At 47.6% G+C, this 15,479-nt stretch overlaps 1 protein-coding gene across 1 annotated transcript in view; it reads left to right on the top strand.

Annotated features, from left to right (window-relative positions):
• The first annotated feature begins 14,394 nt into the window (after positions 1–14,394).
• BCL3 (BCL3 transcription coactivator) overlaps positions 14,395–15,479 on the top strand; it is a 29,894-nt gene continuing 28,809 nt past the window's right edge. The window contains exon 1 of the mRNA XM_033158352.1: positions 14,395–15,159. Coding sequence (XP_033014243.1) covers positions 14,592–15,159 — 568 coding nt within the window. The 5' untranslated portion in view covers positions 14,395–14,591. The remainder of the gene's footprint in view (positions 15,160–15,479) is intronic.

Below are 15,479 nucleotides of genomic sequence, written 5' to 3' on the forward strand. Positions count from 1 at the left end.
TTCGTCCCTTGTCGAATCTGTTACCCCGGAACCAAAAGCAGATGGTGGGGTCCCTTATGCCCTGCACAGAAAGGGTGACCGTTTGTCCTACGCGGGGGGTCGATGGGCTGAGGACAATCTGGATGGCACCGGCCAGCTGGAGACAGGAGACTAAGGCTGCAAGACAAGAACCAAGAAGAAAGGTTATAGGAAGATTTCGGGAAGTTCCGGGTGATTATTTAATTTATATACCGCTTATGTGCCGACAAGGCTTCTAAGCAGTTTGCAGGCGTAAAACTGACAAACGATAAAACAATTCCATCAAAAACATTTTTTTTTTAAATCTGCAATTAAAACGAGCACCAAACAAGTCCATACAGCACAGCAAATAAAAGAGCTCAAGCAGAAACGTAAACCGTCAAGCTTGGAGATGCTCGCTGGGGGTGCTTGCTGTCTAAACAGGGATGTCAAAACAAAAAAAAATAAAAAAAAATCCTTCCAGTAGCACCTTAGAGACCAACTCTAAGGTCTCTAAGGTAAACAGGGATGTATTGAGGAGCCGGCAGAATGCCAATACTGATTGGGGCCTTTTGTATTTCAGCAGGGAAATTGTTCCGCCACATCGGTGGAAATTCCCGCTTCTTCGTTACCACAAGCCGATAAACCACGCAAGCTTCCTTCTCTCGCTCCTAATGTTGGCAGCTGCCTTTGGACGATAACCGGATTTCCAGGGATTTACAGGGGGAGCTTTTCGGAACGCAGAGAAAAGACTTATCAACTGCTAGATCCAGCTGCAAAAGGCGTGTCCTGGTGGGAATGCTAACGCAACACACTGGCTAATAACTGTTAGTAATTTACTGTTAGTAAATGCAACAGCGGCTCCATTATCCAGTGAGCACTGATCCATTAGCATGATCTTCACTAGTATGTATATTTCATTGGTAATTATTCGCTGGTGAAGACTTTATTCCGAAACAGTTGAACTATTCCGGATGCACTGTCCTTTTGAGACTTCGGAGAGACGTCATCCTTTGAGAATTTTGTGAGACGTCTTCCTGTGAGAGACGGTTTGGCGTTCCTCGCTATTCATTGGTTGTTTGAATCTTTGTTAGCCTCTGATACATGTAACAACTTGCAGTAACTTGTATATTTTGTGAGATGTGTTGTATGGTATTTATATATTGTTTCGAAGTGGCTTATTCGTATATTTTGAACGGCATCATACCAATTATATATTTACTAACAGCTATTAGCCAGCGTGCTGTGTTTGCATTTTTGTAGATTGTCACATTTTGCAACACAGCTGTTTCTGTTTGTTCTGGTGGGAATGCTGGCGACACTATTCCCTCCCTGAGCTCAGGATAAGGCAGGTGCTTGTGGTCCTATGCTCCAAGTTAGGAGCATTTCAGACCCCGAGATTTCAGGGTCCAGACCTGAGACCTAGGGGCAGCCCCTGGTGGTATGAGGGGAGACCCCCAGTGATGTCACAAGGGGAGGCCACTGGAGACGGAGGTTAATTGGGAGAGGAGAGCAGAGGGCAGCAGACCCTGCAGACTGTCTAGGCTATATTTTCTCCTGCCAGGCTGAATCTTGCAAGCTTCGTGCACAATCTTCTTAATGATCTTTATTTTATTTTAGGGACTTTCGCCCACCTGGAGATCCATGCCCTCCACCTGCCACCTGGAGGAAGCCAGGCAAACCTGGAAGCTTCAGGTCAGACCTGGAGGTCTGGTGGTGACTCTATCCTTCTCTCATTACAAGGCTCGGGAACCCTGGTCTCTTTTCCACCCTCCACCCTGGGGGCCCTTCCCACCTCTTACCTGCCAGGGTCAGAGCCCTGAGCAGAACAGCCATGATGCCTGGGTTGCCTTCTCTGTGGTGCAAATGCCTTCCACCAGGCCGGGGGGGGGGCTTATATATTGTGCAGAGGAGGAATTTCCCCAGTACGGGCAGACATTGCCCAAGTGAAAGGAGGATGGAATGAAAGGTTAGGCAAGATTGAGAAAGGGAGATTGAGAGAGAGAGAGGAGAACTAGGCGTTCTTTCAAAGGAAACTATTTCCCCACAGCGGAAAGTAACAAATTGGTCACCTACTTGGCCACTCATCTGTTCAATACCTAATTTGGCTCTTTTGAGAAAGAAGCTGTTTGTCTGTGGCCTTTTCTGCACAGTCTGAGGGATCGGGGAAGGGGAGAGGTCTGATTCCAGCCTCATTTCAGGCCAAAGCTATCAAATCCCCACTTTCTCCCAACGGATACGCAAACCGAAAGGCATCCACCTTTCGAAATGCACCCTTCTCTGAATTTTGCAATGCCATTTTTCTCGCAAGGTCGTATGAGCAGAAACGAACTTGCTAGGGTAAAGCGTGCATACAAATGCATATGCTGCTGAAAAATGACATACAAAAATGCATCATGCCGGGGGGGGGGGGGAGGGCAGGAACCGCTTTGCAAAATTGTGCACATTGGACAGGATTGCATGCAGAATATTCAGGGAAATTGACATGGAAATGTGGAGAACTGGGCTGAAGGTTGGGGAAACGAGAAAGCAGCTTTAACCAAAATGAACAGGTTCTCTTGTCTGTAGGGAGGCAGGGACGGGCACAAAACGTCCATTAAAAAGAGTGTGCATGCCAAGGAAAGACATCACCTGTTGGGTTGCTGCCTCACAAGCACAGCTATTAAAAGTGCAGGAGCATGGCTAAGTGCATCTGGTAGAGAGAATCAGCTAATAATAATAATAATAATAATAATAATAATAATAATAATATTTATACCTCGCCCATCTGGCTGGGTTTGCCCAGCCACTCTGGGCGGCTCCCAACAGAATATTAAAAACACAATAAAACATCAAACATTCAAAACTCCCCTAAACAGGGCTGCCTTCAGATGTCTTCTAAAAGTCAGAGAGTTGTTTATTTACTTGACATCTGAAGGGAGGGTGTTCCACAGGGTGGGCGCTGCTACTGAGAAGGCCCTCTGCCTGGTTCCCTGTAACCTCACTTCTCGCAGGGAGGGAACCGCCAGAAAGCCCTCGGAGCTGGACCTCAGTGTCCGGGCAGAACGATGGGGGTGGAGACGCTCCTTCATGTATACTGGACTGAGGCTGTTTAGGGTTTTAAAGGTCAGCACCAACACTTTGAATTGTGCTAGGAAACGTACTGGGAGCCAATGTAGGTCTTTCAGGACCAGTGTTATATGGTCCCCAGGTGTTCTGTGAGGCTGCATCCGATGGGCATCCTACTGAGAGCAGACCTATTGAAATTAATGAGCGCACTGTTAAGTAGGTTCATTTATTTCTATAGGTCTGCTCTGAGTATGACTGGCACTGACCCCAACCCACAACCTATAAGCTGGGAAGTAGTTTTGGACAAAGCATAGTGACTGGTCCTAGGCCACCCAGTGGGTGGGGCACAGAGCATCTTTCCTATGCCCTGATCCATGGACAAATCACCTTCGTCATGGGGGCAACATTCCTGGGTCACATGTCCACAGGGGGTGTGGCCAGAGGGAAACATGGGCGGGGACTCTTTTTCTTCCTCCTTTCAAGTGTGCAAAAGCCAGAGGTTTTCTACACATGTGCCTGCCTCCTTGCAAGGGAAGCAAGAGGCATTATTGCAGCCCAAGGACACATTCTGGACCAGAGATCCCCAAACTAATTATTTTTATTTATTTATTTATTTATACATACATACATACATACATACCCTGCCCATCTGGCTGGGCTTCCCCAGCCACTCTGGGCAGCTTCCAACAAAATAATAAAATACAGTTTTATTTGGTCTACTGCCCCCTTTTCAGAAAAATAAAATACTCAGCGCCCCCCTAGAAATCTGCCTCCTTTCAGTGAACAGACAGAAAGATGCAGTGACAAATCTTCATTATTTTATGCGTCTGTATTTCTGCCTACAACATAGTAAAGAAGTGTTGTTCTAAATAAGGGCACCTTGAAGCTTGACGTTTCAAAATCATCTGTTGAACTCAACCACAGTAACATCCGCGTTGCACACAGAAAATTAAGGTAGCGGATCGGTTACAACTTGCGTTTTGTGGGTTTGTTTGGAAAATAAAGACATCGCGACTTTATGTCACATGGGGAAGCGCCATTACACAACAGATGAAACATGCAGAAACGGTTTTGCAAAACTCAGTTTTCTTTCTCTTTGCTTCCTTATTTTCATTCAATGCCCCCCCCCCCCGATTGCACCTGAAGTTACTACCGCTCCCACTCCTGGATCATTCTAGTCCCCCCCCCCGGGGGGGTGATATCACCCACTTTGGGATAAGACTGTCCTTTTTTATACTTTATTAGTAGATTTGTCCTTCCAGTACAAAGTAGTTTGTTTCTGGTCTTTCATAGCACATAGTTTAGGAATGTCTACATTAAAATCCTTATAAAAAAACCACTTGTCTACAGTCACTGTAGGCTATATATGAAGGAATAACATTTCTTACCAAGGGTATTTCTACAGAAAATGTTCAAATTATCATTTTAAAATCCTTCACCAACTTATTACATAAGCTACATTAATTAAAAACTAACCACACAGGTATTTTCATATATTGCACATTAAGACCTGCAGGTCAGCCACTGCTGTAAAGGCAGGCTTCATTTTCATCACAGAAAAATTATATTATAATTTTTTTATATTATAAAAATTATAAGCCCTAGTCAATCGAAAGACCCCCCCCCCCCCGAGACAGACTGGTAATGGCGCCAGTCTGGGGGAAGTCCTCAGAGCCAGACAGAGTAGGCCTGGATCCATGGTCCCTCAGCCTGCTCTAATTCAACCTGTCTCTAACCTTAAAGGTGTTTCCCCAAGGCAAATTTTAGACTGAATGTTGCCTGAGGTGGAGACCTTCCCTTTCATAGGTCACATCCACACCAGGCATTTAAAGCTCACCCACCCACCCACCCCCCAAAAACAACAACCATGGGAACTGTAGTTTGCTGGGATTGTAGCCCTGTGGCGAGTAAACTACAGTTCCCAGGATGCCTTGGGAGAAGCCACTTGCTTTAAATGCATGATGTGACCACACACAAAGACCATTATAACAGTGGTAGTATTTGAATCCTGGTGCCTCGTATTTTAACTATGGGTAAATTTTATTTTTAAGCGGTGTGTGTCTTTTTCAAATGCTAACGTTAATCTGGTGCTTTCCATACAATCACAGCACTCCCCCAGTAAATGTCAATATTTTATTTACACTTTTTCCATCATTGCAATTTCACATTTCATTGAACGCAACCACACCAACACTGACTTCCCTTCCACCGCTTCCATGGTTCTATTTATTTATCCAGTAAAACTGCATGTTCTAAATTTCCTCTTTTTCCAAGTTTCTCTTCCCCCTATAACTATAGCTAAAGTATTAAACAGCTGAATTTGCGCTAATACTGATGAATATTTAATCTTATTTACATAATTCTTCACATACTCTGCAAACACTTTCCACTCTACCTTAAATACTCCATCTTCCTGATTCCTTATTCTTTTATTTTAAATTTGCTAATTCTGCATATTCTGTTAATTTCACCTGTCACTCCTCCTTTGTTGTTCTCTTTCCATTTCTGAGCATATACCATTTGGGCAGGACAGCTGTAACTGTGTAGAAAAAAAAAGTTATTTTGATCTGTAGAGACTTCCATTCCTAATATTCCTAATAAGAAGGTTCCTGGTCTTTTTATAGATATCTTCTTAAACGTCCCCCCCCCATTTCATTATATTTTGTTGTTGTTCAGTTGTTCAGTCGTGTCCGACTCTTCGTGACCCCATGGACCAGAGCACGCCAGGCACTCCTGTCTTCCACTGCCTCCCGCAGTTTGGCGAAACTCATGCCAGTCACTTTGAGAACACTGTCCAGCCATCTCATCCTCTGTCGTCCCCTTCTCCTTGTGCCCTCCATCTTTCCCAACATCAGGGTCTTTTCCAGGGAGTCTTCTCTTCTCATGAGGTGGCCAAAGTACTGGAGCCTCAGCTTCAGGATCTGTCCTTCTAGTGAGCACTCAGGGCTGATTTCTTTAAGGATGGATAAGTTTGATCTTTTTGCAGTCCATGGGACTCTCAAGAGTCTCCTCCAGTGCCATAATTCAAAAGCATCAATTCTTCGGCAATCAGTCTTCTTTATGGTCCAGCTCTCATTTCATTATATATCATCTCCCATAATTCCTTCACATTTTCACATGTCCACCACATATGATAAAAAGTACCCTCCATTTCTTGACTCTTCCAACAAGTACCCGGCTCTGATTTACACATTTTTTTTCTAATTTCCCCAGTAAATTGCAGGGGAAGCACTTCAGTTACTTTACCCTGAGAGTGTCCCGGAGATTTTGTAATATCTGTTTTACTTTTGACTATACAGGAAGAGCATGCTTCAACCAAACTCTTTTAAGATTACCTGGGGGGAAACTATGGTAGTTTCCACAGCCGTTGCTTAAATCAGCCACTAGGTGTCGCCACCGATATCTCCAATCCAAACGTAGGCATAGAAGGGTTGCCACCTTCCTTTCCTAGCCCTTGCTCCTCTGCCTTTAACAGCAGCCAAGTAACCAAAACGATCAAGGGTCTAGACTCTGGAGCAACTCCCCTATGAGTAAAAGTGTTGCAATACAACAATTCAAAGTGTACGTGCTTTGCATTTGTGAGCATCTCTTGATTCTGTGGTAGGCATCAGATATGAGGTGCCAAGAAAACCCATTGAAAATCATAGAAATGTAGAGTTGGAAGGGACCCTAAAGATCCTCTAGTCTAACCCCCAATATGCAGCTATCCCAGGCGGGGATCGAACCTGCAGCCTTTTAAAAAAATTACTTATACTTTTCAAGTTTATACATTTCATTAGTTTTACAATCAATTTAACATTTCCAATTCTGACTTCCTTCCCCCTCTTTCTGCGGTTCCTTAATATTTTTAATACCTTCTGCATATTTGCTCATTTAATTACCTACTTTAAATATATACCCTTATGAAACTGCAGGTTATTACAATAACCCTGCCAATGTTTTCATCTGCTTGCAATTTATCTGTAAATATTCAACAAACCATTTCAATTCTTTTATAAAGAGTTTGTTATCTTGATTTCTCATTCTTCCGGTAAGTTTCTTCATTTCTGCATATTCCATGAGTTTTTGTATTCATTCTTCCTTCGCTGGGACTTCTGCTTCTTTCCACTTTGGGGCAAGTAGCACTCTTGCTGCTGTAGTAGCACAAATAAATAAATTTATATACAATTTAGGTAGTTCTGTCCTTATAATTCCCAAAAGAAAAGCTTCTGGTTTTTCGAACCTGCAGCCTTGGCGTTATCAGCACCATGCTCTACAACTGAGCTATTGAGGCTGAGATTTCTTTCTCTTAGATATTAACTGCACTTACCGGTACTTCCCACCTTTTTCTCCCGAGTTCTTCATTTAACCCTGTGAGGGAGGTGTCCATCAATTATTTTTTTAAAATAATTTTTATTAAGTTTTACAATTTCATAATCTTCACAATCAACACTATCTCAAAAAAGAAAAGAAATATACAGTAAATCCCCCGTGACTGCCTTCAACTTCCTCTTCTTGTTTTTTTTTAAATATTTACTTCCCCTGCTTGTTTTATTCTACCTTAATATTGCAAACTTTAACTTTAAATATTGCTATATTCTTAACATTTTTATACCATGCTTATTATCAAAATTCCTCTTACGCTTTGTTATTTTCCAATTTTTACATCTTGATTTCCATATTTGTTTTGTTGATTGTGTTTGCTGAAACCCTGCTAGTGAGTTCACTTCTTTACAATGTTTCTGTAGATACAACATAAATGGTCCCAGTCTTTTTTGAAGTCTCTGTTGTCCTTGTCTCTAGGTTTTCCAGTTAACTTGGCCATTTCAGAATATTCCATCAGTTTTTCTTGCTCTTTTTCTTTAGCCGGTATCTTATCCTCTTTCCCCTTTGGGGCTAGTAATATCCTAGCCGCCGTTGTCGCATACAATAATAACCTCTTCTGCTCTTTTGGCAAGTCTTGACCTGTAGAGCCCATCAATTTCAATAGCTTGACTCTGAGTAGGTCTGATATTGGATGCAGCCGGAACACCCCGGCGTGACGACAGCTATAACTTACCAGTGTATCTGCAGAGAATTACAGAAGCACACCAAACTCCCTGGAAAATAACCGTGCAGGATTCTGCAGCCTTTACTCAAGTCAGCCGCTAGGTGTCAGCCTAGCTATTGCCAAGCCAAGCTCCCTGGCTGAAGAAAGGGGTTGCCAACTTTGTTTCCTAGTCTTTGCTCCTGTGTGCCTTAAGCAGCAGCCTGACACACAGCAATTTAGTGTGTGACACAAAGGGATGGAATGGCGAGGAAAACTTGGGTTTATTCAGGCGAAACTGTTGTTAAAGGCCGGAGAGCAGGCCCGGTTTTAATAAGTGGCAGCCCTAAATTGGTCTAGACCAGGGGTAGGCAACCTAAGGCCTGGGGGCCGGATGTGGCCCAATCGCCTTCTAAATCCAGCCCACAGACGATCCGGGAATCAGTGTGTTTTTACATGAGTAGAATGTGTGCTTTTATTTAAAATGCATCTCTGGGTTATTTGTGGGGCCTGCCTGGTGTGTTTACATGAGCAGAATGTGTGCTTTTATTGATCTCTGGGTTATTTGGATTATCTCCATGACATGTACAGCTTCTTCACCTGATGCTTTCGAACATCAAGCTGCACAGGAGCAACCAAGAGCTGTTTTTAACCCATCAGGTGGCATCCCAATGCTAGCATCTAGCCTGGACTGCATCTTTGTTTATAAACTAATTCAGATTGACTAATTCACTGGATTAATTTGTGCTACTGTTTATCTTAAATATCATAATTGCGGGGGGGGGGGGGGGGATGATACTAGTAGTAGTAGTAGTACAGTACTAATAGTACTGATAATAATACTAATAAATGTGTTTACACCCAATTTTCCCCCTGATGCTTCTCAAGGCAGCTTTCAGATAAAGACAAGTATCACTGAAAACATAGAAAAACAAATCATTAAAAAACAATTAAACATTGATAGAATACACACACACACACACACACACACACACACAGTATATATTCTGTTTAAATAAAATAATTGCTGTGTCTGTAAAATTCTAAAGGCTTAACAAGAATTAATTAAGTAATTGAACCATAAAAGAATTATCTCCTGCTTTTCTTTTCTTTTCTTTTTTTGAAAGAGCTGTATCTGCAACTAATTCCCTTTGGAGCAGCTGAACTGGAACCAATTCCTTATGAAAATGAACTTCCCGCTTTAATATTTCTTAAGGGAGACTCTTCTCCAACACGTTGCTTCCTGGCAGGGCCTTGAAATTGTGGAACGGGACTTTCCAAAAGTCTGGCTTCTGGGAAAACCTGCCTTTGGGTTTAGGCAGTCCAGAGGCGGGGGAACAATTGCAGGAACTGCACCCCCCCACACACACACACACACTTTATTTGGGCTGCTGGCAGAAGGGAAAACTCTTCACTTTGCCAGTTTTGCTCAATGCAAAGAGCCATCTAAGCTCTCCTCCCCTTTCATGTGTGACTTCACTCACCCTCACACTGTCTGTGGGGAGGGTGGGGGGAAGTTCACTATTTTAGTATAGTGGTACCTCGGGTTACAAACGCTTCAGATTACAGACACTTCAGGTTACAGACTCTGCTAACCCAGAAATAGTACCTTGGGTTAAGAACTTTACCTCAGGATGAGAACAGAAATCGTGCGCTGGTGGCAGCAGGAGGCCCCATTAGCTAAAGTGGTACCTCAGGTTAAGAACAGTTTCAGGTTAAGGACGGACCTCCAGAACAAATTAAGTTCTTAACCCGAGGTACCACTGTATTTGCATGGATCCAAATCATGGGGATGCCTAGCTCAGGGGTCAGCAACCTTTTTCAGCCATGGGCCGGTCCACCGTCCCTCAGACCATGTGGTGGGCCGGACTATATTTTGAAAAAAAATACGAACGAATTCCTATGCCCCACAAATAACCCAGAGATGCATTTTAAATAAAAGGACACATTCTACTCATGTAAAAACACGCTGATTCCCGGACCGTCTGCGGGCCGGATTTAGAAGGTGATTGGCCGCATCCAGCCCACGGGCCTTAGGTTGCCTACCCCTGGCCTAGCTGAACACCCGAGGCTCCTAGACCTTTCATAGTTGTGTGGAAGAGGGAAGGCCAGGAGGAGGGAAATGCCATGCAAAAGTAGATTAAAGATACAGGCACACCCCTTCCTTCTTGGCATTTCAGACCCCCTGGGTTTGTTTCTGGAAGACTCAGGACAGATTAAAGAAAGTTCTTCTTCAAGGAGCACATGGTTAAGCTGTGGAATATTTGTTTGTTTGTTTGTTTGTTTGTTTACAGCCCACCTATCTGGCTGGGTTTCCCCAGCCACTCTAGGCGGCTCCAATAATAATAATAATAATAATAATAATAATAATAATAATAAGCGATAAAACATCAAACATTAAAAACTTCCCTAAACAGGGCTGCCTTCAGATGTCTTCTAAAAGTCAGATAGTTGTTTATCTCTTCGACATCTGGTGGGAGGGCGTTCCACAGGGCGGGTGCCACTACCGAGAAGGCCCTCTGTCTGGTTCCCTGTAACCTCACATCTCACAGTGAGGGAACTGCCAGAAGGCCCTTGGAGCTGGATCTCAGTGTCCGGGCAGAACGATGGGGGGTGGAGACGCTCCTTCAGGTATACTGGGCCGAGGCCGTTTTGGGTTTTAAAGGTCAGCACCAACACTTTGAATTGTGCTCAGAAACGTACTGGGAGCCAATGTAGGTCTTTCAGGACAGGTGTTCTATGGTCTCGGCGGCCGCATTCTGGATTAGTTGCATTGATGGCCAACAACCCAGATGGCTTTAAAAGAAGGTTGGACAGATTCACGGAGAGCTATCAATGGCTACACGCCAGGCTGGCTATGGAGGCAGAAATGCTTCTGAATCGCAGCTGATGGAAACCACAAGAGGGGAGAGGGCCCTTGTGCTTGGCTTCTCCACAAACATCTGCTTGGCCACTGTGAGAACAGAATGCTGGACTAGATGGGCCATCGTCATGATCCAGCAAACTCCTCTTCTTATGCTTTTCCAAAACCCGAGGATCGAACTATTTCTGACACTATTCACCACTTCTTTAATTCTTGCATGGCTGAGTTGTTTGAAAATAAATATCGGGCATGTGGTGGAGAGCGAACTGAACTGGGGCAACAGCACAGGTGGGGGGACTTTAGCCTTTTGCCACCTTGCTGTGGTTCTGATCCCAGTGGCCTCTCTCACACATGCACACACACACACACACACCCCTCTGCTATTTGCAAAGGTATCTTCCCATTGCAAACAGCAGACATGGGGGTGGGATTCTGACTGGGCCTGCAAAGGGGGGGGGGTTGTCATTGAATGTTCCCTCCTCTGTTACAGACCTGATCTGGTTCAGACACCTGCTATTTATTTTTGAAAAATAACAACCACAAAAGAGTTTGCAAGTCATCCAGGTGTCCTGGGGTGAAGGGCAAATAATAAATTGAAATGATGGTTATAATAATACATGGCTCTGGGCAGAGAGGGGATCTTTCCCAGCCCAGCCCTCTGATCCTTTTAACTAGTGGCACCAGAGACTGTAAGCATGTAATCTCAGGATGGCTGTCACCCATCCAGTCGTGTCTCATGAGTTGAGAACATGTACTGTATCCCCAGTGACTGAGCAGTAGGACACCTGCATTGCATGCAGATTGTCCCAGGTTCAGGGCACACAGATATCAGAGGAGGACGAAGAGGAGGAAGCAGCCTTGTCATTGCTCCCGTCAGTCCACTAGCACCAATTCAGTGAGGAGGCTGCCCGCTGTGTCTCTGCACGATTCACTGTTCTGGCCTTGTTTCCTCCCAATCAGCTGCAGACCGGTGTGAGTCGCTGTGCTCTGCTTCCAAGCCAGAGCCATGCTTGGAAAAGCAATTCACAGGGAAGCGCAGACGGGCGAGGGCGAGGCAATCTGATTTCCTCACCCTAAAAAAGAAAAAGAAAAAAGCTTATCAGAGAAGGCCTCCCTTCCTCATTGGCATGGGCGAAGAATGCTTCATGTACGGTAAGAAGCACGGTCCCCACCCACGTGACGGGGAGAGCCCTCGCTTGCCCTTCCTCCTCCAGTTCACCTCCTTGGCAGATCTTTAGATGTACTTGGCTCTGGAGCTGGCGGTTAACCCCTTCGCCTCCAAGGTGGCTGCCCTCTCCTCCCTCGGCCAGCAGGGGGCTCCGTTCCCTAGCCGCGAGCGACCTCGCCTGCCCTTTGGACCAATTCTGGGGGAATCCCATTCAGTTTTCCCCTCCCTTCCCCAACCGCGAATGACGCGTCATTTGCGCAGCCGTTCCGTGCAGCTCCGGACGGAGCGCCGCTGCGCTTTCTGCGTCCTCTGGGGGAACAACCGGATCGCCCTGCATCCTCCTTTCCAGCTAACTTCTTGCTTCTTCCTGCCAACCCACGCGACGCGGTGTCTCTCCTGCTTCAGCCTGCAGGAAAAGGCCAGGTTGCCACCTTTGTTCCCCCTGGCTTTTCTCTCACCGCGCCACGCCACGCCACGCCAAAGGAAGCGGCGCGCTTGCGAGATCTCCGCGTGGCAGGCTGATATTAAAGGAAGAGGAGAAGCAGGGCTGCAGGCTGCCACCTTTTCTCCTTGCTCCTGCTCCTCTGCGCTTAACAGCAGCCTGCAGCGCAGAGATCTGGCAGGCGAAGCTTTTCCTCGCATGGAGAAAGACGCTCGATCTGGTAGATTTCTCCATGCCAGGCAGAAATCCAGCCCACGGACTGTGATAAAGATGGGGCCAACCTCGCATCGGACTTATCAAGAGAGCAACGTTATGACACTGAAGCTAAAAAGCCAATGCTCGTGTAAAGTCGTTTTTACGCTTTGTGGAAAAAAAATATTATTTTAATCGAGGTACAACTTACAGGCAGAATTTTAACAGGTGCAGCTTGCCGCATGATCACGCTGTTAAATCTGCCAGATTTTGTTGGGGGCGGGCAGAACCTGAGTTAGTTATGTACAGTTATGCCCCCCTACGCCCAATAATAACATATTGTGGGGGCACAAGTAAGCCCTGCCCTGCATAATCGAACACATGACGTGGTGCACGGACCCCATTTGAATGGCAATGGCCATCAACGGGGGGGGGTATTTTATTGGGGAAGCCGAAGACCCCCCTCGGCCCCAAGGAGTTGGCTCCTATGTAACGCTTAATGCCAAAATAGGCTAATAAGCGATTTACAAAAGTCTAAAAGCCAGCTACACAAAGATTAAAATGTGTGACTGCAAGGCGGTGGGGAGACGCAAACAATGGCTACGAGCCACGAAGGCGATGCTCTGCGTGCATGGCCGGAAGCAGGAACGCTTCTGAATACCCGTTGCTGGAGAGCGCAGGAAGGAGAAGGCTCCTGTGCCCGGGTCCTGCTTGCGGGCATATCACGGGCATCTGATTGGCCATACAGGATGCTGGACCAGATGGGTCACTGGCCTGATGGTCCATCAGGGCTCTTATGACTGCAAGACCAGTAATTCCAGAACCGAAGCTACCCTTAAGTAAAAACCACTGAGCCACGCAGCCTCATTCATCGCTGGGCGTCTTTCTCTCATTCGCCTGGCCGCTTCCCGAGGAAAGAGTTAAGCGCCCCGTCGCCTCCTCGCCCTGGCGAAGGGCGGTCGCACTCCTTGCCCTTCCCCTCTGGGGCGTTCCCCGCTGGGAGGGGAGAAGTCCGGGAAAAGGGCCGCAAAAGCGAAGCGAAGCGCCCCCCCCCCATCCCGCTCGCCTCTCCGCCCGGGGAGCTGGCAAAGCGCCCTGGGCGCACCTGGCCTCTTTGGCAATGCGCCTCGGGCGCATGGCGCGCAGGGCTCCCCTGGCCGTTTTGCGCCTGCCGGGGGAAGGAGTTTCGAGAGTGGGCAGGCGGCCAAGAAGAGGAGGAGCTGTAGGCGGAACTCCCCCGGGGAGGGGAGGCCGGTAAGAGGCGTCTGTGAAAGTCCCTAGTATTCAGCTGAGCCGACGGGGAAGTCCCGGCTTCCTCTACCGCGGAGGGTGGGAGAAGCAGCGGGTGTCACCGCCGCTCCTCGGGATTCACTCGTGGGCGCCCGCAGGGCACTGAGGGCACTGCCATCGCCACCCGGACCGTCGTGTTTGGGCGGCGGGGGAGCACTTCCAGCGAGGAAAAAGAAAAACAAGAGAAGAGAATGACTTGGCAAGGGACGGAGCACGGAGACCGGGCGCGGCTTGGCTGGTGACTCCTTTCCCCGGAATCCAGAAAGCGGACGAGGAGGGTGCGGGTGGGGTTGTGACCTTCCTGCACCCCACCCACCCTCGTCTCTCTCCCTGCTGCTCTCGGAAAGGACTGCCTGCCGGCTTCCTGAGAGTGACACCTCACCAGCAAAGCGCCCAGGTGTGATCACATGGCACGTCGGTGGAGGTAACCGGGCCATCCATTCTTTCGAGCCTATGGAAAGGGATTTGAAGCGTCCGTCCGAGGGCGCTTGGAAAGCGGCAGCCGTCAGAAACTGAGAGCCTCCCCCAAGCTCCCTTGGGTGAGCAGGTTCCCTGGGGGCTTTTGGTTTGCGAACATGAGCAGGTGATGGTGACTTTCCGACTGCCCACTCAGCAGCACCCGGGAAAGCTGACCAGGTGGACGCCTCCCCCTCCACCAGCCCTTGACCCAGCTCTGGAGCCGAAAGCGAACCCTGCCCGGGAGTCCCTGCCCAGCGACGGCAAGGAGGATTTGGCAAACATGGCCGGAGAGCTACCTGTGGACTTGAGCACCTGGCGGAAAGGGGGCAGCCAAGGCAGATGCGTCTCCCCCGACAGAGAGGTTTCTTTGGATGCCTCCGGGAGGCAGTTGCCCACTTCCCGGGAGCCCGAGGAAGCCCCGAGTGCCGTCTGCCAGCCCGGCCCCATCCTTCCAGGAATGCGGAGCACGGCTTCCCCCCAGGCGGGGCTGGAGGGGGAGAAGAAGGCCAAGACATGCTTGCCCTTGCGGAAACGCCCGTATGTTGTGCCGGGGGCAGGTGGGGGCGCCCAGGGGCCGCTGGCTGGCAAAGTCCCCAAGACGGAGAGCAGCGAGCTGTGGGGCTCCCCCTTCAATGGTTACCACTCTCCTTATATCTCTGTCAGCTACCCAAGATTCCCAGCTGTGTATTACTCAGGTAAAGAGAAGGCACCCTCTCTGGAATGCTCAATCCCCTTCCCCCAGCAGCTGATTTTTCTACCTCTGTATCTTTAGGGTTTATTTTGCAGGCAACTTCCTTCCCAATCACTTGGCACCCACCCGCTTGCCTTTCCAGCAGCGAGAGTGGCTCACCTGCGGTGCTCTAGGTCTCGATGGACCACACACCCCATCATCTCCGGATTGTGTTGGCCGTGGCCGGTGGGAGATGGAGCCCCACAACATTTGAGGGCCACAGGTGACCCACTCCTGGTTTGCATCGTCCCTTTTGCGATCCAAGGGTCCCACTTGGTAATTAAG

This window comes from Lacerta agilis, chromosome 8 (genome assembly GCF_009819535.1).
Source record: "Lacerta agilis isolate rLacAgi1 chromosome 8, rLacAgi1.pri, whole genome shotgun sequence".
Taxonomy (NCBI): Eukaryota; Metazoa; Chordata; class Lepidosauria; order Squamata; family Lacertidae; genus Lacerta; species Lacerta agilis.